We start from the raw sequence: 22,219 nt of genomic DNA on the forward strand, positions 1-22,219 counted from the left end.
CAGGTGACCTGATCCAGTCAGCGGGGCTGGGGGAGGGCTTCTCAGAGGAAGGGGCATTTACACCAAGACCTGAAGGATGAGGAGAAGTTAGAAGGGGAAACAGCCTTCTAGGCAGAGGGAACAGCACAGCAGAAACACTGGCCGTGAGACTTAAAGAAAAGGCTAGTGTGCTTGGTGGAACTGGCCAGGGCCCAGACCGTGCCAGGTCCAGCGGCTTGTTCATGGTGTGGCTTCACGTGGAAGGAGAGGGGGAGCTGAGGAAGCCTCAAGGTTAAGCACAGAAGGGAGCTGCCCGACACCATCCACCAGTCACCTTGAACTTAGGAAGTGGAGGCTCTCTGCCATCCAGGCATGGCCAGTGGGTGCCCATGTTTGGGAAAGGCATGGAAAACACAGGACTGGCGTGAGGCCCCATCTCAGTGGACTGTGCCCAGATCTGACAGCCCAGCAGGATGGAACCGGCATGGGCTCTGGGGTGGTGAGATCTGACTTACACCATACAGGCCAACCACACTAAGCTTCAGTTTCCCCATCTGAAAAGTGGAGTTGTGATAACCCATAATTCCTAGAGACACTGAGGACAAGGGGAAGTCACACAGGACAGTAGATGTTCAGTAAGTGCTAAGCAGGTGCTGGCCAAGTCTTCTCTTCTTTGCCGCTTCTGTTTCCACCTCCACATGCTGAGGCCACCAGCTGCTCTCACTAGAGACACTGGCTCTGCCACTTACCTCATTTGGGCATGACCTCTACATCTCTGGGCCTCAGCCCCCCATGTAAACAGAGGAATTTGGATGGGGTGAACTCCACCACACTGGCCCAGGTGGTTTTCCAGCTGTGGTGACGTCAGATCCAGCAGGGGGAACATGTCACAGAGATGTGTTTTGGGGCCTGAGCCCCCAGAGGGAGCTAGGGAAGAACCTCTGACATCCCTTCCCCAGCTGTTGTCATGGTCCAAGAATTACACTTGGATCCTAAAAGCGAGGGTCTCATACACCACCTGTTTTCTAGAAAGTGTGCCATTTGCACGTCGTGAGGCCTGTCTTCAGAAGTTCAGCCGTGGGAAACCAGCCCGAGCGCTGAAAGATCAGAGTTAAAACAACCACGTTAATCCATGCCCCTGACATACCGCCCAGAACAGCATTCTTTTGGAATTCTCTTGTGAATGTGGGCCACAGCTGACTGCCAACCTGCCTGGGGAAAGGAGTGTTTGAATAGTTATTTTGTTTTCTTGTGGTTTCTCTTGCCAATAACACATGGAAATATCCATACCCACAGTGTGATGTGTGCTGTAGAATGATGATGATGATGATTTATATTCCATGACCTGACTTTTTACATTAAAAAGTTGAAACAGAAAAAAAAAATCACACGTTGAGATGGTTGTACAATATTATGAATATACTTAATGCCACTGAACTGTACACTTAAAAATGGTTAAAGTGTTGATTTTTATGTGTATTTTACCCCCCAAAAAGTCATGTATTAAAACAAAAAGAATTGTACTTTGAGCAATGCTGCTCTAGACAAGTCCGTGTATGGGAGTACTTCCTGCTGACTGAAAAATTATTTAAGCAACAAGACTCTATTTTACCTTCTAAAAAGGAATCCCATTGTATGTATAGATCACGTTTTCTGTATCCATTAACAACTCTGTACTGTACACGTAAAGATGTTTTAAGAGGGTAGATCTCAGGTTGTATGCTGTTTTACCATAAAAAATAGGAAAAAGAAAAATCTTAAAAGAAAAAAAAAAGGAATCCCAAGCTATGGGGTGGGGTCCCACTTGGTGGGTTAATTCCATATTTGACATTACCATCAAGGACTAGATTCTTCTGTTCCTGCCCTGCGAAGGTCACGGTCAGCTGTGTCAGGGGCTTCCTCCCGGAGAGGAGGGCCGCAGCAGTACCACAGGTCTCCCACAGACCCAGTAAAACCACCCCTACCCCCAGGAGATGTGCCCTTAAATGTCATTGGGCAGGACTGGGCCCCAAGCCCACCGCCAGCCCAGTCAAGGGCATGGCTCCATCATAGCTGACTTAGACAAATCAGGATTTACTCCTGAACCACACGCAGAGAGGAGTAGACACCCCACCCCAATCAGTGTGCAGCTCAAGCAGGGAAACTGGGAGAATGGCTATGTGTTTATCAACTGGTGGTGAGCAAATTAGTACAGGCAGATCTCACTCTACTGCACTTCACAGACACTGTGTTCTATACAAATGGAAGGTTTGTGGCAACCCTGTGTCAAGCGAGTCTGTCGGTGTCATTTTTCCAAGAGACTTTGCTCATTTCATGTCTCTGTGTCACCAAGACACTGGTAATTCTCACAATATTTCAAACTTTTCCATTATTATTATATTTGTTATGGTCATCTGTGACCGGTGATCTGTTTTTTGTTTCTCGGGGTTTCTTTTTTAGGCCGCACTTCGGCGAAACATGTGGGATCTTAGTTCCCAACTAGGGATCAAACCCGCGCCCCCAGCATTGGAAGTGCAGTCTTAACCACTGGACTGCCAGGGAAGTCCCTGATCGGTGATCTTTGACGTGAGCATTGCAAAAAGATCATGACATGCTGAGGCTCAGATGATGGTTGGCATTTTTTATCAATAAAGTATTTATTTTATTTTATTTATTTATTTTTTGGCTGTGTTGGGTTTCTTTGCTGCGCACCGGCTTTAGTTATGGCGAGCGGGGGCTACACTTCATCACAGTGTGTGGGCTTCTCATGGCGGTGGCTTCTCTTGTTGTGGAGCACGGGCTCTAGGCGTGTGGGCTTCAGTAGTTGTGACTCGTTGGCTCAGCAGTTGTGGCTCTCGGGCTCTAGAGCACAGGCTCAGTAGTTGTGGCACGAGGGCTTAGTTGCTCCGTGGCACATGGGATCTTCCCGGACCAGGGCTCGAACCCGTGTCCCCTGCATTGGCAGGCAGATTCTTAACCACTGCGCCACCACGGAAGTCCCAATAAAGTTTTTTTGTTTTTTTGGGTTTTTTTGTGGTATGCGGGCCTCTCACCGTTGTGGCCGCTCCTGTTGCGGAGCACAGGCTCCGGATGCGCAGGCTCAGCGGCCATGGCTCACGGGCCCAGCCGCTCCGCGGCATGTGGGATCTTCCCATACCGGGGCACGAACCCGCGTCCGCTGAATCGGCAGGCGGACTCTCAACCACTGCGCCACCAGGGAAGCCCCAATAAAGTATTTTTTAATTAAGATGTGTGTATTGTTTGTTTAGACATAATGCTGTTGCACAATTAATAGACTACAGTATAGTGTAAATGTAACTTACATATGCACGGAAACTAAGAAATCTGTGTGACTCATTTTATTGTGGTATTTGCTTTATTGTGGGGGTCTGGAACTGAACCTGCAATATCTCCAAGGTCTGCCTGTAACAGTTTCTCAGCTCCTTCCCTTAGGAGAAAGGGAACTAAACCCAGCACTTGAGCAGGCGCTATGCAGAAAACTGTCGGCATTAAGGCAATTATAACACGAACAGGTATCACTTGTCAAGTGCTAATCATGTGTCCAGCACTGGGTTGAGGCAGCTGTTAAACAAACCAGCACTACTATCCCCATTTTACAGGTGAGAAAATTGAAGCTCAGAGATACGAAATAATTCAGTGCTAGTCAAACAATTGAGTGCTAATAAAACACAAAACTGGGGCTCTGAGAGGCAGCCCCATAGCCCCAGGGTCTTTGAGCTCACCTGTCTGCTTCTGCATCCTTGTCTTAGGGAGGGTAGGGAGCCCAGCTCAGCAGAGAAACCAGGGTGGTTGATGTGGAAACGCTGTGAAAACCCAGCGTAGGTAAATGTGCCTTGGCATCGCCACCTGCTGATTAAGTGGGGGCATTGCATGGCCTCCAGCACTGTCACGTTTCAGCTAATAGGGAGCTGCTCCCGTGTCATCATGCCACCTCCCCATTCCTGTTTTCTCCTCCCATGCCAGGACACCCAAAGACAAGTCCAAGAACAGCCCCAAGGAATGGTGCGCTGGCCCAGGGCCCAGTGTGTGCAGCGTCCACCTCGATGGTTGCCTGCCAAGGCTTTCTCTCCTAGTCCCCTGTGGGCCGTAGTCATCAAACTGTCACTAAATATTGAATATTGCTGAACTTTTTATATGGCCCAGCTGGCCCACATCTGCTGGCCTCTTTTAAGAGCTACATCTACAAGTCACAAGCTGCTGGAAAAGCAGACTGAAAAGAGATTTACAAGCTCTGGAGGTTGGGTGTAAATCCTGACTCTTGTCGTCCTTGCTGTGTGACCTCAAGAGAGCTGCTTGAGATCTCAGTCTCAGTTTCCTCATCTGCAAAATGCAGGCAGGAACCTCACATGTTAGAGGGAAGCTTAAACAAGAAACTACATCTAAAAGCATCTGACACATGGTAGGTATTCAAACAATGTTAGTCCCTTTATGTCTTTCTTTTTGTTGTCTTTCAATACCATCTTTCCCTTTCTCTTTTGGAGAAAAAGAAGGGACTCAAGCTGGGGGGAATCTACTCATTCATTCTCGACGAATATTTATTAAGTGCCTACATTGTGCCAGGCACTGGAGCCACAGCAGGGAAGGTAATGATCCCTACCCTCTCGGTGCTTCAGAGGGTGTTCAGGACCTGGAATCAGACAGAGCTGGGTTCAAGTCCTGGCTCTACCACCTACAAGCTGTGGTTCCTTGGGCAAGTGCCATCCCAGAAGAAGAGGCCCAGAGGCTATGGCCTGGGGCCTCAGGCTTCCAGGACCAGGCCAGTCAAGCCCTAGGCCCTTGATTCCAGTAGTGGAGCTTGTTTGGTCCTTTAAGGCCATTATACAGATGAGGCAACTGAGGCCCAGAGAGTGGAAGGCCCTTGCCCAAGAGGCACAAAATCAGGACCTGAAGGCAAGTCTCCCACAACACAATTCACATGTTTCTAAAGTTCCTACCACACTCAAGGAGGCCCATCAACAAGTATTTATTTATTGGGCTCTTTTGTTGTGTGGGCAGCTCTGGCTGGGTTGATCAGAGTGGGTGGCTGCTTCCCTTCTCCACTGGGGACACAATATGGAAGAGTGGCCATGACCTTGGCCAAAGGGGTTGGGACCAATCGGAGGCTGACCCTAGGGAATCTCACGCATGAGGCAGGGCAGATGCTGAGTAAACATGTGTCAGGTAAAGGGGGATGTAAGAGACAGTGCTCACCTGAGTAAAGGGGGATGTGAGAGACAGTGCTCACCTGAGATGCTCACCTGAGGTGCTCTGCTGTTGGGCCCTCTCCATTTAAACCTTCATTTCCTCTCACAAGGGCAACCCTAGAAAGCAGCCCCGATGGTATTCTTTTTAAAAGCTAAACTGAGGCACAGTAAAATTTTCAAGACTTACTGATTTGAGTCAGGCAGCACCAAAGAAAAGGTGGTCGGGAGCGCTCCACCGGCAGAATCTAGGAAAGAGGTTTTTAGAAAGAAGATGTGAAAGCAAGGAAATCATTTGATTGGCTATTGCTTAAGGGGTTGCCTTGTTTGGGAACGCCTAGCTGGCTGTTGGTGATTGGTAAGTTTCATTTTCTCGGATTCAAGTGCATTGGCTCCGGCCTCGGTTTAGGTTGGCTTGCATAGGCTACGGAGGCATCAAGGGCCTCCCCAGTCTCACGGCCTCCTTTTTCAATTACTTTAACATTCTCATTTCACAGACGAGGACACTGAGGCACAGAGTGATGAAATGACCTGTCCAAGACCACATGACTAGCGTGGTGGAGGTTGCAGCAGAGGCCACACTGTTCAACCGGACATTATGCTGCATCCAGGAAAACAGAGAATGGAATAAAGGGAGGAAGGAATGAAGGAGAGAGTAAATGAAGACAAGAATGGGAAAATGAAAAGAGCATGAATCAAAGAGCGGATGTTTTCATTTTTTTAACGGAATAGTTGATACATAAGATAATACACGTAACACCTGCGAATTATAAAACACACTAAGAGAATGAACAGACTTGAACCCACCACTATCCTAAGACAATAGAAAGTTACCAATAACTCGTCCCTACTGACGCCAGCGGTTCTGCGAGCTGGCTGCACGTCGAAAGCACCTGGGGGGCTTAGACAACCACTGATACCCTCAGGGAGCTTGATGGGATTTGTCTGGAGTTTGGTTTGGACATCTGGATTTTTAAGAGCTCCCGAGATGATTCTCATGCGCAGCCAGGTTTGAGAACCACTGGCTTATAATCACCTCCCCTATCATATCCCTCTGATTTCCCCCCATCCTCACCTTTATCCTGAATTTGGTGTAGTGAATGGATTCTTTTCCTCTTTCCTTGCCTGTTTCCAGGACTAGCGACGTTTGCGATTGAGCTCCCGCCCATCACGCGGGGGCACCAGAGAAAAACACAGCCTTCTTTTTCCTCTCTGCGCGTCTAGTAATCGCGCTGCAGGAGGCTTGGCCCTCGCGGCGCTCCGTCGCCGACCCGTTGCCCCGGCAACGAGCAGGATAACGGCCGGCGTAGGTGCAGCTCTGCCCGGAAGGGTTGCGGCGGGCCGGGCCGGGCTCGGTTGGGACATGCTGCAGCTCGGGCCGGGACAGCCTTCGAAAATTCCGGGGCGCAGAGAAACGTAAGTCGGGGGTTTGGGCTCGGCCGGGGGCCGGCTTTGAGGCCGGGACCCTCAGAGCCCCGCTGCAGTGGGCCCCGCGCTGGCGGGAAGCGCGCCCGCCGTCGCGGGACGCGATCGCAGGGAGCCCGGGGGTTCGGCTTCCCGTTCTCACTCTGCTTCCCGCGCGCTCTGGGTCCGACACTTTCCTCTGTAACCGCTTTTGTTACAGAGGGATGCGACTTTTTCAGGGAGCAGCCCAGCTTGTTGGTGGCAGATCCGGGACCGGAATCTTAAGTTTTCTGACTCCTGGTGCAAAGATCTATCCGCGGGCGGCTCACAGGGCAAGGAAAACAGTTTGTCAAGCCTGCCACAGTCTGAAGACAGATCATAAACTGGCAGCCTCAGGCTAAACTCGGCCCATAGACGCAGATCATTTTCCTTCGGGATCGGAGGACTCTGAGTTTGCTTATTCAACAGAAGCTCCTTAAGCATTGTCACAGCCAAGCACTGTGTAGACCTTGCACATAGGGCAGCTTTTGGACCAGGGGAAAAGGTGTCCGGAGTGAGACTGGTTCTGCTTTCAAGTTTCCAGCTATGTCCCCAGATTACTCCTTGACCCATGCAAATTGATTCCTCTCTCTGGGTGGTGGTTTCTCCATCCGTAAGATGAGGGATCTCCCTCCATGCTAATCCAGAACACTTCCAGATGTGACACCTGGATTGGGCCACTCTCTGCGGGTTGCCGAAGCCAGGGCATGTTGGTCCCAACAGGCAGCCTCTTGCAGTCTACAGAGCCCGGGCACTCATCTCAGACTAACATGAATTAGGATCCCAGCTCTTTTATAAATTTCCTCCAATTCCTGGTTTTGTGATCTTGAGCAAGTCATTTTACCTCTTTGAACTTAAGTTTTCTCACCTGCCAAAAAATGGGGCGATAGTAACAATGAAAAAGATCGTATATGTCAGGGGCTTGGCACACACAAGTATTCCTTAAATTATTATCTATGTTACCTTAGGCAGAGCATAGAAGTCCCCAGTGTACTTGTCCAGCGTTGCCAGGACTGGTTCTCTGTCTCTGTCTGCAGTGCCCTTCATGATGTCTGGCTCACAGCCCAGTGCAGTCCACGCTTATTTAAGTAGATGATTTGCAGTCCTGATGACAAGTCGTTTTTAAAATACTGGTGCCTGGGGGCCTACACTAAGACTTTTTGATTTAACTAGTCTGGCGTGGGGCCCAGGCTCTACCAGGCGATTCCAGTGTTCAGCCAAGGGGTGAGGATCACGCATTAAAGGGATGAGGGGTTGCAGCAGGCTCATTTTCTTACCACTGCTGTTCTCCTCAGATGGCACTCCCCACGCTGCCCTCCTCCTGGTGCAGCCGGAGGCTCCCGGATCAGCAGGCTGCACGACAGCAACGCCGGGAGCAGGAGGCCCAGCTTCGGCAGCAGTGGGATCAGAACAGCCGCTACTTCAAGGTGTCTGACATCTGCAGCTCCAAACAGGCAGAATGGAGCTCCAAGGCCTCCTACCAGAGGAGGTAATTGTGTGGTGACCGCCATCAGTTAGGGTTGAGGGCCACTTGCTGTCAGGAGATGTGACCTTAAGGACCTGGGGGAGTGTGGCTGGACAGCATGGATTACCTGCACAGTGATGTCTTTCCAACTGGAAATTGAAAAAAAGATCATCAGTGAAGTAACGAATTCGCACTGAAAAAGATAAAATGAGAAATGTATGTAGAATGTGGAAGTCTCCTTCGTAACCCCATACCCCCAGGAGAGAACCACAATGAACTGTCTGGTGCATATCCTCCCATACTCTTCTCCATTTGTGTTTGTGTGTAAATATATATACACATATACACCCATTTTCTGTAGAAATGCATGTAAAAACATTGAAGTTAAAAGCATAGGTTTTAGGGGCTTCCCTGGTGGCGCAGTGGTTGAGAGTCCGCCTGCCGATGCAGGGGACACGGGTTCGTGCCCCGGTCCAGGAAGATCCCACATGCCGCGGAGCGGCTGGGCCCGTGAGCCATGGCCGCAGAGCCTGCGCGTCCAGAGCCTGTGTTCCGCGACGGGAGAGGCCACGACAGTGAGAGGCCCGCGTACCGCAAAAAAAAAAGCATAGGTTTTGGAGTCAGACAGACCTAGATAGAAACCCTGACTGTGTCACTTGCTGTATGAATGAGCTCAGTTTCCTCATCAGTGAAGTGGGGCTAAAACAGAACCTACTTTATAGGATTTATGTGATGATTAATATAAAACCGTCCGGGTATGTAGTACCTGGTACACGGTAACTGCTCAAATAATATTAGCTGGTACCGTTAGCACGGGCATATATAAGCCCATTATACATTGTCTTCTTGCAAAAACAAGATTCTATTATGCGTAGTGGTTCTGTCACCTCTGTTCACTTTGGCTGGAAGAAACCTTCCCAGGTCACCACATTCTGTTTGCCTCAGCCTCTGTCACCCACACAACCAGCTACGTGTTCCCTGTGCGGCTGTAGCACATCTGGTTGATGGTGGCTCCTTCTTACCCAGCATGTACGCCTACCAACGGGAGAAGATGAAGGAGGAGGGGAGGAAGCGTCTGGAGGCCCGACGGCAGAGACTCAGGCAGCTTTTGGCGGAGGAGCAGGACCTGCTGGCCAGAGAACTGGAGGAGCTGAGGCTGAGCATGAACTTGAGGGAAAGAAGAATCCGGGAGCAGCACAGGAATCTGAAGTCAGCCCGAGAGGAGCAAAGGAAACTGGTAAGTAGCTTTTTAGGAGGCTGCAGAGCGGGAGTCCCCAGCCTGTCAGTGATGCCACGTGGGGTCCCCTCGGGGGCTCTGACCTGTTGAGACGGCACTTCACTCCAGAGCCAGTCGGGAAAAGTGCTTACTCTGAGTTGTTCTTTATGTGTGTTTTCCATGAGTCATCTCTATTCTCTTTGGCCCCTTAATCATTACATCTGAGTCCTTTTTCTTTATTCTAGTTATCTGGTCCCACAAAGGGCTGGGAGTGGTATATTTTATCTTCCAAAGTAGTCGTGTGCGATGGTGAGCCCCAGAACTCTGTTTTTAAGCCTGTTGCATATTTTGAAACAGATCTTTAGTATCTAGGACCCATCTGTAGCATCAGATTTGGGCCCCCTTTTGTCACCATTATAAGAGTCATTTGTCAGCACTGTGTGCTTCCAATCAGGTGTCTGGCTCCCAGTGCCGTGGGTGTGAGGCATGTGGGAGGTCTGAAGGGCAGGCACAGTGCCAGGTGCCAGTGGAGGAGCTCTTAGCCTGAGCTGACTTCTATTGTGGGTTATCCAAAATGTGGACAGATTGGAAAAGTGACATCAGGCTTCCCTCTTTGTGTTTTCTTGACAGATTGCTGAACAGCTTTTGTATGAACACTGGAAAAAGAACAACCCCAAACTTCGAGAGGTGAAAACCAAGGAGATCCTTCTGTTGATTTGCCTAAGTAGATGAAGTCATGTTTCCCATCTTGTTTTTAAGCTTGCATCTTGTGCTGGGGTGAAACAGAGATCACTCCAGCCACCTTGAAAAGAAGCCCCACACAGAAGATCTGGGTCATTCGGTTAACAGCTACAAGTGGCTGTGAGGTTGGGACATCTGATAGGGAGGGGGGACCCCAAGGGCAGAGGCTGTGTAGGCAGAAGGGGCCACCTTGGACGGCCTCATACGGTCTTCCCCTGGAAGTGCTGGGGAGCGCCTGCGTGATTTTAAGCAGGGGTGCAACAGGGTCCCAGGTGCATTTTGGGGAGCAGCAGCTTTGGCAGTAATGTCGAGGTGGGGGGGGAAGGGGTGATGTCAATTGAGGGGTTGCTGCCGCAGCCCAGGCAAGTAATGGTAAAGGTTAGAAATGGGGTGGCAGGAGAAAGCGGTACAAATCCACAGGCTTCGGGGCAAGGAGAGAGCGGGGCGTCTTGGCTGGGGTGACATCATTTAGCAGAGATTGGGCTAGAGGGAGAGAATCCCATGAAGGATATAATTAATTAGTTTCAGTGTATAGTTTGTGTATCTACTTGGTGTGTTCACTTGTTTGCTCATAACTTCATGTAGAAATTGCCAGTCACAAGTACTAGAGCATCTGGCTGCTCTGCAGTGCTGTGCGGTTAGTGCTAAACCCGGGAGGACTCCTCTCCCCAGCCATTTGTAGATTTCAGTGGCTCCTCCAAAGTCATGTACTCAGATGTTTATTCAGAACATTCAAGTTAGTTGCAAAGGTTTACATGTGTGAGTTGAGGAAGAAATTTAAAACTTTTATAAACAATTTCCCAAACAAAAGCTTTTGGACAGTGGTACAATTCATTTTCTGATCCAAAAGATTGTTTAAACCCAAATCTCTTATTAATTACCCCAAATTTGTTGCATCTATTGATACAGGTAGTGCATGTTTTTACAGCTGCTCTTTTGCAGAGGGAATACTGGGGAGCCAGGCCAAAGGTTGAGTCTGTTCCTCATCCAGCTTCTGCCCTGGGGCCTGGCAGGCTTTAGACCTACCAGGGTGGCCTTTGAGATTAGATTTCCATTTCAGTGTCTGCTGACCTGTTCCGGCTCAGCCCCAAGGGTACTGGAAGAAAAGTTTGTTACTTTTTTCCAATTCTTGACATGGTTTAGAATTGACTGGTCCTTTGGTTTTCTAATTGACTTGTAATCAGACTGTATATGTTGGGGTCACCATGCACTTACTTAAAAGACACCTGGCCACATTCCAGGCCATGACACTGTACTCGGCAGTGAATATGTGTCCAATGAATCAGTTAGGAAGTTTATTCTCTGCCTTCTCGTCCTCAGATTGAATTGGAACTTCACAAGAAACATGTGATAAACTCTTGGGAAACACAGAAAGAGGAAAAAAAACAGGTGTGGTATGTGTTGGGAGACTGTCTCCATGTCTTTTTTTTTTTTTTTGCGGTATGTGGGCCTCTCACTGTTGTGGCCTCTCCCGTGGCGGAGCGCAGGCTCAGCGGCCATGGCTCACGGGCCCCGCCGCTCTGCGGCATGTGGGATCTTCCTGGACCAGGGCACGAACCCGTGTCCCCTGCATCGGCAGGCGGACTCTCAACCACTGCGCCACCAGGGAAGCCCTGTGTCCATGTCTTTGAATTTGTTTCTTGTTTTCAATGTTAATGACTCCAATACAGGAATAGACTTTTTCTCGGTTTACTTAACACATGTTAAAACTGAATGTTTGCTGCTCTTATGCAGACAAGAATCCTACGTGATCACTCCCAGGGGCAGAGTAAGACAAGGCGTCCAGGGCTGGTTGATGGTAGACGCAACATGCATCCTTAAAGGTTGTTTCTGTTGCAGCACCCTCTTTTGATGTAATTTACGTCATAAGTCTCAACCTTGGTTTATAGCAGCAACTCTGGGGATAAAAGTCCACACCTCCGTGGACCCATTGCTTCACCTCTGGGTTCATTTTGGAAAGTGTTTTGTTGACTTGTGGAAGGGAAGGAACCCTGGTGTTCTTGAGCCCCTCCTCTGTACCAGGCACTGTGCTGAGAGCCTCCCCAGCTTCGTCTCTGAGGGCAGCACCACTCCCGTGGTTCCCACAGTGAGAATCGAGCCCAGGAAGATGCACCTTTGCGTGGGCCACACAGCTGATAAGTGCGTGGCCTCCTCCGGTACAGATGTGTTGGAATGAGGAACGGGCCCTGAGGCCTGCTGACCGGTGGTGGGGAGCTGGGTCTTTGCCAGCTCCATGCTACAGATACTCACCCCCAGGTCCCTTTGGCTCCATGCAGCAAGAAGCCGCCGAAGAGGAAAAGGAAAAACGGTATGAAAATGAATATGAAACGGCCCGACGGGAAGCGCTGGAACGGATGAAAGCAGAAGAGGAGAGGAGGCAACTGGAGGGTAAACTGCAGGCAGACGCGCTGCGCCAGCAGATGGAGGAGCTGAAGGTGAAGGAGATGGAGGTGAGGGCGAGCCCCGGCGCCAGGGCCTCCTCGCTCGCAGCTCCTTCTTGTTAGGAAACGGGCATTTAAAAAGCTGCGCTAAACAGAGACCATATCCAGGGGGGCGATTCTAAGAAGGGAAACAACGCTGGGCTCTCCTTCTGACATGTGCTCCCACCTGTGGTTCTTTCTGTGCCCAGATTCTAGAGTGTCAACCGTCAGGAGATAACACGCGTCCCCTCCGACGTGTGTAGAGAGGCCTGCTGTCTGAGAGCCTCCCGAGTACTTGGATTTCAAGTGCTCTTAGTAGACTTGACTTAGTCTGATGATCCAGCACACAGCTCTCGCGGGAGACTAGCAGTTCGGGGGTCTCAAGGCATAAACCATGAGGATCTTTGGTCCTGGAAGCTGTTTTGAGAATACTGTGCACAGTTGCTCTGAGGGGCTAGATCTTCTCATGCAGGCGAGGGGAGCACTCCCCCTTCCCCAGGCCAGAATGATTCAAGAACTAGATCCTTTGTGCCCACTATGTATTCTAAGTGCCGAGCACTGGGCTGGCTGCTAGGGATACAGCTGGGAGCTGTATCGGGTCAGGGAGACAGATGTTTAGTTACAATAGGCTTGGAAAGTGCAGGGCCCTGTGGGAGCACGGGGCAGGGGTTCATCCTTGTTGGCAGGGTTGGGAAGGCCCAGCAAGATGAATGAGTGAGCTGGGCCAAGGGGCTCAGAGCCCCGGAGGTGGAAGGGGATCCTGGCACCAGGTGGCCAGGCCACCCTTGTTGCGTCGTGTCTGCTGAGGGATGAAGGAACTCTGATTCTCATGCACTTACCTGGGCTTACCATCTTGTACCCATAGGCCACCAAACTAAAGAAGGAGCAGGAGAATCTGCTGAAGCAGCGCTGGGAGCTGGAGAGGCTAGAGGAAGAGCGGAAGCAGATGGCAGCCTTGTGGCAGAAGGCGGAGCTGGGGTGCGTGTGAGAAGGACCCCCAACCGCTTGCCTGCCTTCCCGAAGCGGGCGAGCCTCTCACTTTCTCAGACGTGCAGTGGTAACCCTGAAACCGAACAGGATACAATCTGCAGAAAGCAGCTGTCTAACCTCTGCTTAATTCTTTAGGAAACACTGAAGGCAACCCATATTTTCTCATTTCTAGACGCTTTTTGAGACATCAGTATAACGTGCAGCTCAACAGACGTACACAGCAGATCCAAGAGGAACTGGTAAATCTGAAGGGACAGCCTGGCATTTCTTTCACTTTCTTTTGAAAAGCATGTTTTCCATTGCTTAGTAATGGGTGCATTCTCATAAGAAAACACCAAGTGAGATCCCCCCTTGACCAGCAGCCCCCGCAATCCCTGCCCCTCCCAGAGGTGTCTGTTTGGGTGTACATCTTTCTAGATATGCAGTTGACCCCTGAACCACGTGGGGGTTAGGGGTGCTGACCCCCACGGAGTTGAAAACCCACGTACTGCTCTCTCTGCCTCAAAAACGAATTGATAAATGACCCACTGAAGGGCAGGAAGCTAAAACAGTTTGGTTAGAATCAGGACTCAAACCCTAGTTCATTTCAGTCTACCTACGGTACTCTCTAATCAAACACTTTTCCCACACTTAGTTAATTTAAAGATCTGTAAAATAAAAATACTAGTATATTTATTGAAAAAAATCTGTAAGTGGACTCACACAGTTCAAACCCATGTTGTTCAGGAATCAACTGTATTTACATACACAGACATACAGGGAAGTGGTGAGTTTGGGGGGTTTTCAGTTTCATTTTTAAATGTACTTGAAGTGGCATTGCACAGCATAGTACCTAAGAGTACACCTCAGGCTTCCAGACCAGTGTTCTTAGACTGAGCTTGTTCTTTTTGACTAGCTGCTCGGTATTCCTTGCAAGTATTTTGATGGGCTCCCTCACTGAGACCAGACAGGAGAGTTGCTTTCCCACCCCAGTCGCTTTCCTCTTACGGAACAGCTGCAGTGAGCACTTTGTGCATATATCTCTGTGCATTTGTGTCTCTGTAGCTTATATCCTGTGAAGTGGAATTGCTGGCAAATTGTGTTCTAAAAAGCTGTGCTACCAGATGTGTCCGAGGGCAGAGATGAGCGTGTGGTGGCAGAGGGTCTCTCCCTGTGGGCAGAGAAAAGCTCCTGGGCCTCTGTGGCGTCTAAATCATCCCTACGTGATCACACCCTGCCTGCTCTGGAAACAGCCCATATCTTCCCAGAACGCCTGCTTTCAGTGCCGAGGGGCTGGCAGAGCTGAGGCTGTTGCTACTGCAGGGCTGGGCACCGTGCCCACTGCGCTTCCTCGTCCTTCCTCTAGGAGGCAGACAGGCGCATCCTGCAGGCGCTGCTGAAGGAGGAGGACGAGACCCAGCGTGTGCACCTGGCCCGGAGGGAGCAGGCCCAGGCCGACGTGGCCTGGATGAAGCGGGTCATCGAGGAGCAGCTGCAACTGGAGAGGGCGCGGGAGGCGGAGCTGCAGATGCTGTTGAGGTGAGAGGTGGCATCCCGGCCTCTACTTGCACCTCGATCCCCGCAGGTCAGCAGGTCGCTGTGAGGGTTGTCTGCTGTTGATGAAACTCCCATCCTTGTTCCTCTGTCCATCATTCGTGAGGAGCACATCTTTGCTAGTGGACCTGGCTTGTGGGGTGTTTCCCTCGGGTTATTTAAGGTGGAAGCCGTTAGGGTTTAGAGTAAGGATCTGTTCATCTGAGATCTTAGAAACTTGAAAGGAAATGGTTATAAATTATGGAGACATTGAATGCTTCTTAGGTCTATATGAATGGGTCTGGATCCTAAAACTTAATCTGGTAGATTGAAGTTCTGGAATAACAGGTAACACTTACTGAGCACTTACCGTGTGCCAGACACTGTGCTAAGTGCTTTACGGTCCTCCTCCTGTTTAATCCTGACATCCAGCCCAGTGCTGGGGTCACAGAGTACTTGGGTCACGGGGAGTCGAGGCAGTCACTCACTTGCCCCAGGCCACAGGGCGAGCTAGAGTGACCGCAGGAACATGGTGACAGAGCTCAGGCACTGGCGTGCCCCTCCTTTTCTCCAGCCCCAATGGTTTCATTCACTTCAGTGTTTAAATGTCCTGGATGCATGTCTTCACCAGTGCTTTTTGTAAGGAGATGGAGTGTTAAAAAAGGGAACTTAAAGTGCTTACGATAGTAATACTTTCTGTGAAGTTGTCCTTCCCTGTAATCTGCTGGAAGTTTATTTGGAGGTCGGCTGCACAGAAGGTGTGTGCTACCTGGTGCCTTGGAGCCCTGTTGGTTCTCTTCTACCACCAGTGGTGGTAAGGATCCAGCTGTCATCCTCTCTGTGTCTCCCTAGGGAGGAGGCTAAGGAAATGTGGGAAAAGAGAGAGGCAGAGTGGGCCCGCGAGAGGAGTGCTCGAGACCGGCTGATGAGCGAGGTAATCCGGGAGTGGGCGCAGGTGGCCGGGCGGGTGTCGGGTTGGTGACCACGTGCTGACCCTGCCAAATGTTCTGGGAACAGAGTCCCCTCTGGGCATTTTCAGTGGACTTTCAATATCATTATAAAAGTAATATACGCTTACTAGGAAAAAATTCAGTACAGAAAAGTAAAAAGTAAAAAAACAGTCACCATCTACATCTACATCTACATCATCTACACAGCCACTATTTATTTCCTTCTACGCTTCTGTTTCTATGGATAATGTTTTTTCTACATACTATACTGAGCTATTTGATTTCAATCATTTTATTATACTATTATATCTTCTTTGTAAATGTCATTTTGATGGCTGTGTAATATATCTTGTGGGGATACAGTAGTTTGTTTTTCCGTTTCCTTTTGTGGATCCATTTTTTTTCTGATTTTGAGCTGTTATATATTACTGCGGTGAACATCTTGGTGCAGAAGCCTTTTCCACATTTAGGATTTTTTTCTTGGAGTGCAAAACCAGAAGTAGACTAAGGAACATGACTGTTTTATTTGTCATATATAACTAGTGCATTATAAGACACACACCAATTCAAAGGAAATCTTTTGGGGGAAAAAAGGTCTTTATTATCCATGTATTGGAAGTTATCTTAAAGTGGTTTAAAATGGAAATTATATTCTGTGCATGCCAGCATGCTACATTTTAGAACCCATGGGAAATCCGGTCTCAACTGGTGCTTTTTCACTTTTGTGAATACCAGATACTCTCCAGCATCTTTTTATTTTTTTTCCCCCATTTAAAATGTTCCTCCTCTTTGTGGCCACTTTACATGTCCTCCCCCAGAGAGCATGACTGTTGGGTATGGCAGGTGGCTTCCTGCTGTTCCTGGTTCCCAAGTCCTGACCATCATGTGGACATAATCCTGCTCTCGCCAAGAATCAAACACAGCAGGTTTCTGCTGCTTTGAGCAGTAAATTTAAATCCACAAGGTTGGTGGGATGACCCAGACTCTGCCTCTGGCCATCTACGTGGCTTGTGATTTCTTACTTTTTCTAGAACTCACTGATAGGGAGTGAGAGTCACCTTGTTGCTATGTGTCTGTGCCCTGGGGACGGAGCTCCATCGCTGCCTGCTTTGATCTCTTTGGTGCTCGGCTGTCTCCATGCGCACAGTCCACGTTCACTCTGTGTGCGATGGGGACGCGTGGGAAACGTGGCCGATTGTTTGGACCGATCCCGTAGTCTGGGCTTGCCTTCCTCTTGGTGTATTTGGGCCTGAGGCTGAGGGTTAGGCTGGGTCTGGTCTCCATGTAGCTGCAGCTGCAGACTGTCCATGGCTGGTAGAACAGGCATCTGTTAAAGTCTAACCAAAATCTTCCCTCTTCCTTTCCGCTGAGGATAGGTTCTGACAGGAAGACAAAAACAAATACAGGAAAAGATTGAACAAAACCGACGGGAGCAAGAGGAATCCCTGAGACACAGAGAGCAACTTATTCGAGATCTTGAGGAGGCCAGAGAGTCAGCTCATCGTGAGAAAAAGGAGAGCGAAGAACTGAAATCGGCCAGGAAGCAGGAGCTGGAAGCCCAGGTGGGGCTGAGCCCTGGGATGAACGCACGGGCAGCAGGCCCTGCTGAGGTTCCTGCACCATCATGGCACGGGGTTCAGGGACCCTTGACTTATTTCCACAGCCTGGCCTGGACCTTGTCCGGGAAGCCCACGTTTGGGAGCTCAGAGCATCCCTTTTCATTTCCCACTGGAACCCTGACCCTCCTGGTTGTAGCTCCAGCCCCGCTCCGGGTCCTCTGTCTCCTGTGGGAACAAGGCTGCTGTTACCGTTCCTTGCCTCTTTCCTGGCTGCATCTGCAAGCACCTGGCTCACTGGCCACAAGTCTCTTTTTATTCAATTCAGTACCTAATAGTTAACACAGAAGGATCTTCCCAACACGTGGCTACGTCCAGAGCTTTTTACAAGGTGCATTTTACCACACACATAACCTCTCCAGTACCATGGTACCATTCAGTACCATGAATGTCCTTCCCATGAGGGCACTGCCACCACTAGTGCTGAGCGCTGATGCTCCAGTGGGGGGACCTGAGCCTCTCCCTCTGGATCAGAGGCAGGGTTCTGCCCTGTGGCCCGTCCCGGGTGACTTTGCTCTCGGTGGCCAGGTTGCAGAGCGCCAGCTGCAGGCGTGGGAAGCGGACCAGCAGGAAGAGGAGGAGGAAGAAGAGGCGAGGCAGGCAGAGCAGCTCACAGACGCCCTGCTGCAGCAGGAGGCGAAGATGATGACCGAGCAGGGCTACCGGCCCAAGGTAGGGAGCGCAGCGGACGGCGCTACTGCTGTGCTGCTCAGCTTGGCCCTGCTCTCCCAGGCTGGCTTACAGCCCAGGGCGCAGGGCTGCTTCCCAGCAGCTCAGATTCTTCCTTGCTCCTCTTCTCGTGTGTTTCTTCCTTTCTCGACTGGTAGGGAACCTTGACACAGCGTCTGTTTCAGTCCTTCATTGGACCTCAAACAGCCCTTGTGGCAACTTTGCTCTGGCTTGGGCCGCTGCCCAAGGACTGAGGTCCTGACTGCTAAGCTGCGTGCCTGGCCACCCTGTTTGGGATAGAGAACAATCCAAGAAGAGCTTTGCCGTGGCTGGTGAGAGGTGAAGGCGCAGTGGTGCTGGGTCCTAACTGTCCAGACAGCAGAGCCCAGCTGACCGGGGTGACCAGGGGCTTGTTTCCCTTCCTCTCCTGCCCTCGGCACCTGCGGTTACCCATCCCTGTCATCTAATCCTCTCCTTCCTTCTTTCCCTGCCTCACGAACTACTTGAGTGACCCCCGATGCGGGGCATTGGGGGATCACAGACAAGCAGAGGCTGTCACCCCTGCTTCAAGGGAGCTGATGACTAAAGCACCCAGGAACTGACTGAGGGCTCAGCAGGCGTGTCGCCTTTGTCCCTCCTTTAACAGGGCCACTCTGGCGTTCTAACAGAGAGGCCAGCTCCTCTGTGGTCAGAAACTCTGGGAAGCTGATGAAACAGAGCAGGTACCACACCTGCTGCAGAACGTCAGTGTCCTAACTGGCCAGGGATCTCAAGGCGCAGGGAACAGCATTTTCTAAACTTACTCCATCATGGATCAGTGAGTGTCTCAGATCGAGGTCTCAAAGAGCCACGTGAAATGTTACTTAGGGCTGGTACTTAAAAAAAAAAGAGGGCCTCATTTAGGGCCTAGGGTTAAAGACTTTTCAGCTCTAAATGAAAATAGCCATTTATACTGTGCTTGTAGCTCTTTCTTAAAATGAGATTAATTTCCAGCGCTCCAAAGACTGCTGACCTAATCAGTCTTATGTTTTCTTTCTCTTCTCAGCCTTATGGACATCCCAGAATCGCTTGGAACTGACTCTCTTGATACTGTAAGCACAGAGAGCAAGGTTGGTGAGGCCTCTGACATGCAGCCACCAGACCGTTTTACGTGTTCTGTTCCAGCGTTCGGGTCACTGTAAAATAGTTCAGTGAGCCTGTTCAGTTCCACAGTTAAACAGAGAGGGGGTCTGGCCAGACTTTAAGCTGTGATGGATTTGCAGCATGCAGCAGGAGGCCCTTTCCTGCCTTCCTTATCCTAGAAAGGGGCTTCATAGTTAACACATTGACAGTGCTGTCACAGTCTTGTAATATGTTGATAAATAATGTAGATTCTAAGTCAATGCTCAGAGTTACACGTTGTGTTCCACGACAGGATACATGGTTTCCTGTTGTCTCACCCCTAATTGTCAACCTCCAGTGAGGACTCCAGCTAGAGATAGAGAAATTTTTCAGTTTTTAAAATTGCCATTTAAATTTAACTCTTCTATTGAAAACAAATTTGTGGGTCTTGGTACAGTTTATTAATTTCAGGATTTATTAATTTAGTTGTCCCAAAAGGATCACATCTTGTTTTATGGAAGAAAAGAACTATGAACCCTGAGACAGTCTGATGTCATCCATGGATGCTTTCTAAAAAGGTGGTGATAAATGAGTCTTTCCTCCTTAAAGAAGCATTTTGGTAGAATTTCCATAGAGCATTGCGTGGGGGCAGGGGGCGATGATCCCAATGTGTATGTAACTGAGCCTCAAAAAGGGACCTCAGAGGGGCTTCCCTGGTGGCGCAGTGGTTGAGAGTCTGCCTGCCGATGCAGGGGACAGGGGTTCATGCCCTGGTCCGGGAAGATCCCACATGCAGCGGAGCGGCTAGGCCCGTGAGCCATGGCCGCTGAGCCTGTGCGTCCGGAGCCTGGGCTCCGCAACGGGAGGGGCCACAACAATGAGAGGCCCGCGTACCGCAAAAAAAAGAGAAAAAAAAAAGGGGACCTCAGAAGGTCACCTGGTTGGCTAACCTTTTGGCATGACACCTTGGACCTCTAGTGTCTTGGGAAGGGCTCAGCTATATGCAGGCTTCTGGGATTTATGTGCCCAGAGGAAGGGGCACTGAACCTGAAAAAACGAAATCAGACTCAACCACAGATCGGCCAAAAATCTGTCTTCCCACTGTTCTATCAATGTGACATAGTCCTAGATTTATCTCTATAAATAGCTGTAAGTTCCTTGCAGCAATAATCGTATTTTTATGACTTGTATTTTTTTTCATGTTCCTCCTCTGAGGTTTCAGTTTTCATTACATTGTGTTCAAGATTCCATATCTCAGTAAATTACAGCTAATTACAGGGCTGGGTTCCAGGTTATTAAAACAGTTTATTAAAAAATCCCGAGTCTAAGGGCTGCATTGCCTTTCACTTCCATTGTGCTGTAAAAACAAATTGAGCTGCGAACTGTATCCTTAATCTGTTTTTCACTTTCTTGTCTTACATTTCTTTGGATATGATCCCCTGAGCACCACTGTCATTATGTGTGCTCATATTTACTTCCCTTCTTTCAGGTGTTCATTAGTTGTGAAATAAAGTTCTGGTTTGACAGCATTGCTTCCAAGCTTTGTCATTGTTGCTTTTATTAATTGCTGCAAAGTGGGTTGTATAGAATGATAGGTTTTTTTGTTTTTGTTTGTTTTTTTGTGGTACGCGGGCCTCTCACCGTTGTGGCCTCTCCTGCTGCGGAGCACAGGCTCCGGACGCGCAGGCTCAGCGGCCATGGCTCACGGGCCTAGCCGCTCCGCGGCATGTGGGATCTTCCCGTACTGGGGCATGAACCCGCGTCCCCTGCATCGGCAGGCGGACTCTCAACCACTGCGCCACCAGGGAAGCCCAGAATGATAGGTTTTTACTGATTTAATCCACATCTCTTACAGGTTTGAATATTTTCTATGGTCACATTTTCTAGGTTATATTCATTTTTCTTGTGAAAGTGGTATTGTCTCTCATTTCCATTGGAGCCTCTCCTAAGTAGGCTACAGGGAATTATTAGCAGTCATACATTGTCCAAGCTCCAGGACAGAATCGATGTGGACAGAATTTTTTTTTTTCCGCCACGCCACGCGGCTTGTGGGATCTTAGTTCCCCGACCAGGGATTGAACCTGGGCCCTCAGTGAAAGCCCAGAATCCTAATCACTGGACCACCAGGGAATTCCCCCAGATTATCTGTCTTTTTGTTTTTTTGGCCATGCTGCATGGCTTGTAGGTTTACTGAATATTTCTTATTTCTTTGAGTTTTTTGTTTTTGAAGCCTGGCAGGAATCTTATTAGCATTAAAGATTACATTATATTGGTTCTACACACTAATATATTTAACTGTTTCCATTCTAAACTGGGCCTCAATCTTTGTTTCCAGATTTAGAGATTCCACTGTCTTACTGTTTCTGGCATAGCACATACTCTTCTTAGCTCTTATCTATTGATTGTGTTGTAGTTATATACGTACACATATATTGGTTTTATTGTTTTAAGCACCTTTTTCTACTGACTGTAAAATTAATAATTTATAGACATTCTATAGCAGATTCTTCTACAAGGTTCAATTCCTTTAGAACAGATGGTGTTGAAGCCATTCCTAACATGTTCTGTGTGTAAACGATTCTCACTCTTTTTGCTCCCTCAGCACATATCCTGTTTAGGGTGGATGCTCTGTGAGGCCTGGGGAAGTTAAAGAGCTGAACAAGAACAGGCACAGGAATCAAACAAGTGCATGGATAAGCAGGAGTCACTGGCGGGCACAGAGCCAGTTGTAACTCGTGGGACTGAAGGAACCATGTGTGCCATAAATATATTCAGTATATCCACATTTCCTTATGAATATAATGAATATTTTTTCACAATCTGGGCTTTTAGGTAGTTTTCAGTCTTCATAAAATATAAAGCATCATTATAATGCCTTCAAAAGCATTAACGTCAGCAGTGCCTGCTGACCTTGCCGAACTTCAGCCGTGAAGCCAC

General features: G+C 49.3%; 1 protein-coding gene and 1 long non-coding RNA gene across 3 annotated transcripts; one reads left to right on the top strand and one right to left on the bottom strand.

Annotated features, from left to right (window-relative positions):
- Positions 1-435: 435 nt before the first annotated feature.
- LOC115855388 (uncharacterized) lies at positions 436-6,368 on the bottom strand. Its single transcript, XR_009566446.1, has 3 exons — positions 6,235-6,368; positions 5,350-5,407; positions 436-1,076 (listed from the first exon to the last, which is right to left on the bottom strand). It is a non-coding gene; the product is annotated as an uncharacterized lncRNA (long non-coding RNA).
- Positions 6,369-6,417: 49 nt separating this feature from the next.
- Positions 6,418-22,219, top strand: TCHP (trichoplein keratin filament binding). Of its 2 annotated transcripts, XM_030860602.3 has the most exons (14): positions 6,418-6,575; positions 7,898-8,091; positions 9,094-9,304; positions 9,914-9,970; positions 11,345-11,413; positions 12,301-12,474; positions 13,310-13,422; positions 13,607-13,673; positions 14,780-14,952; positions 15,799-15,880; positions 17,273-17,458; positions 18,041-18,184; positions 19,227-19,290; positions 21,885-22,219. In XM_030860602.3, exons 2-13 carry the CDS (start codon positions 7,898-7,900, stop codon positions 19,257-19,259), a joined length of 1,503 nt encoding a protein of 500 aa, XP_030716462.1. In that variant the 5' UTR covers positions 6,418-6,575; the 3' UTR covers positions 19,260-19,290; positions 21,885-22,219. The 2 variants fall into 2 exon arrangements, with proteins under 2 accessions (XP_030716462.1, XP_030716461.1); XM_030860601.2 differs by lacking the exon at positions 21,885-22,219 and having other exon boundaries at positions 19,227-20,872.

Source organism: Globicephala melas, chromosome 13, assembly GCF_963455315.2.
Source record: "Globicephala melas chromosome 13, mGloMel1.2, whole genome shotgun sequence".
Classification (NCBI taxonomy): Eukaryota; Metazoa; Chordata; class Mammalia; order Artiodactyla; family Delphinidae; genus Globicephala; species Globicephala melas.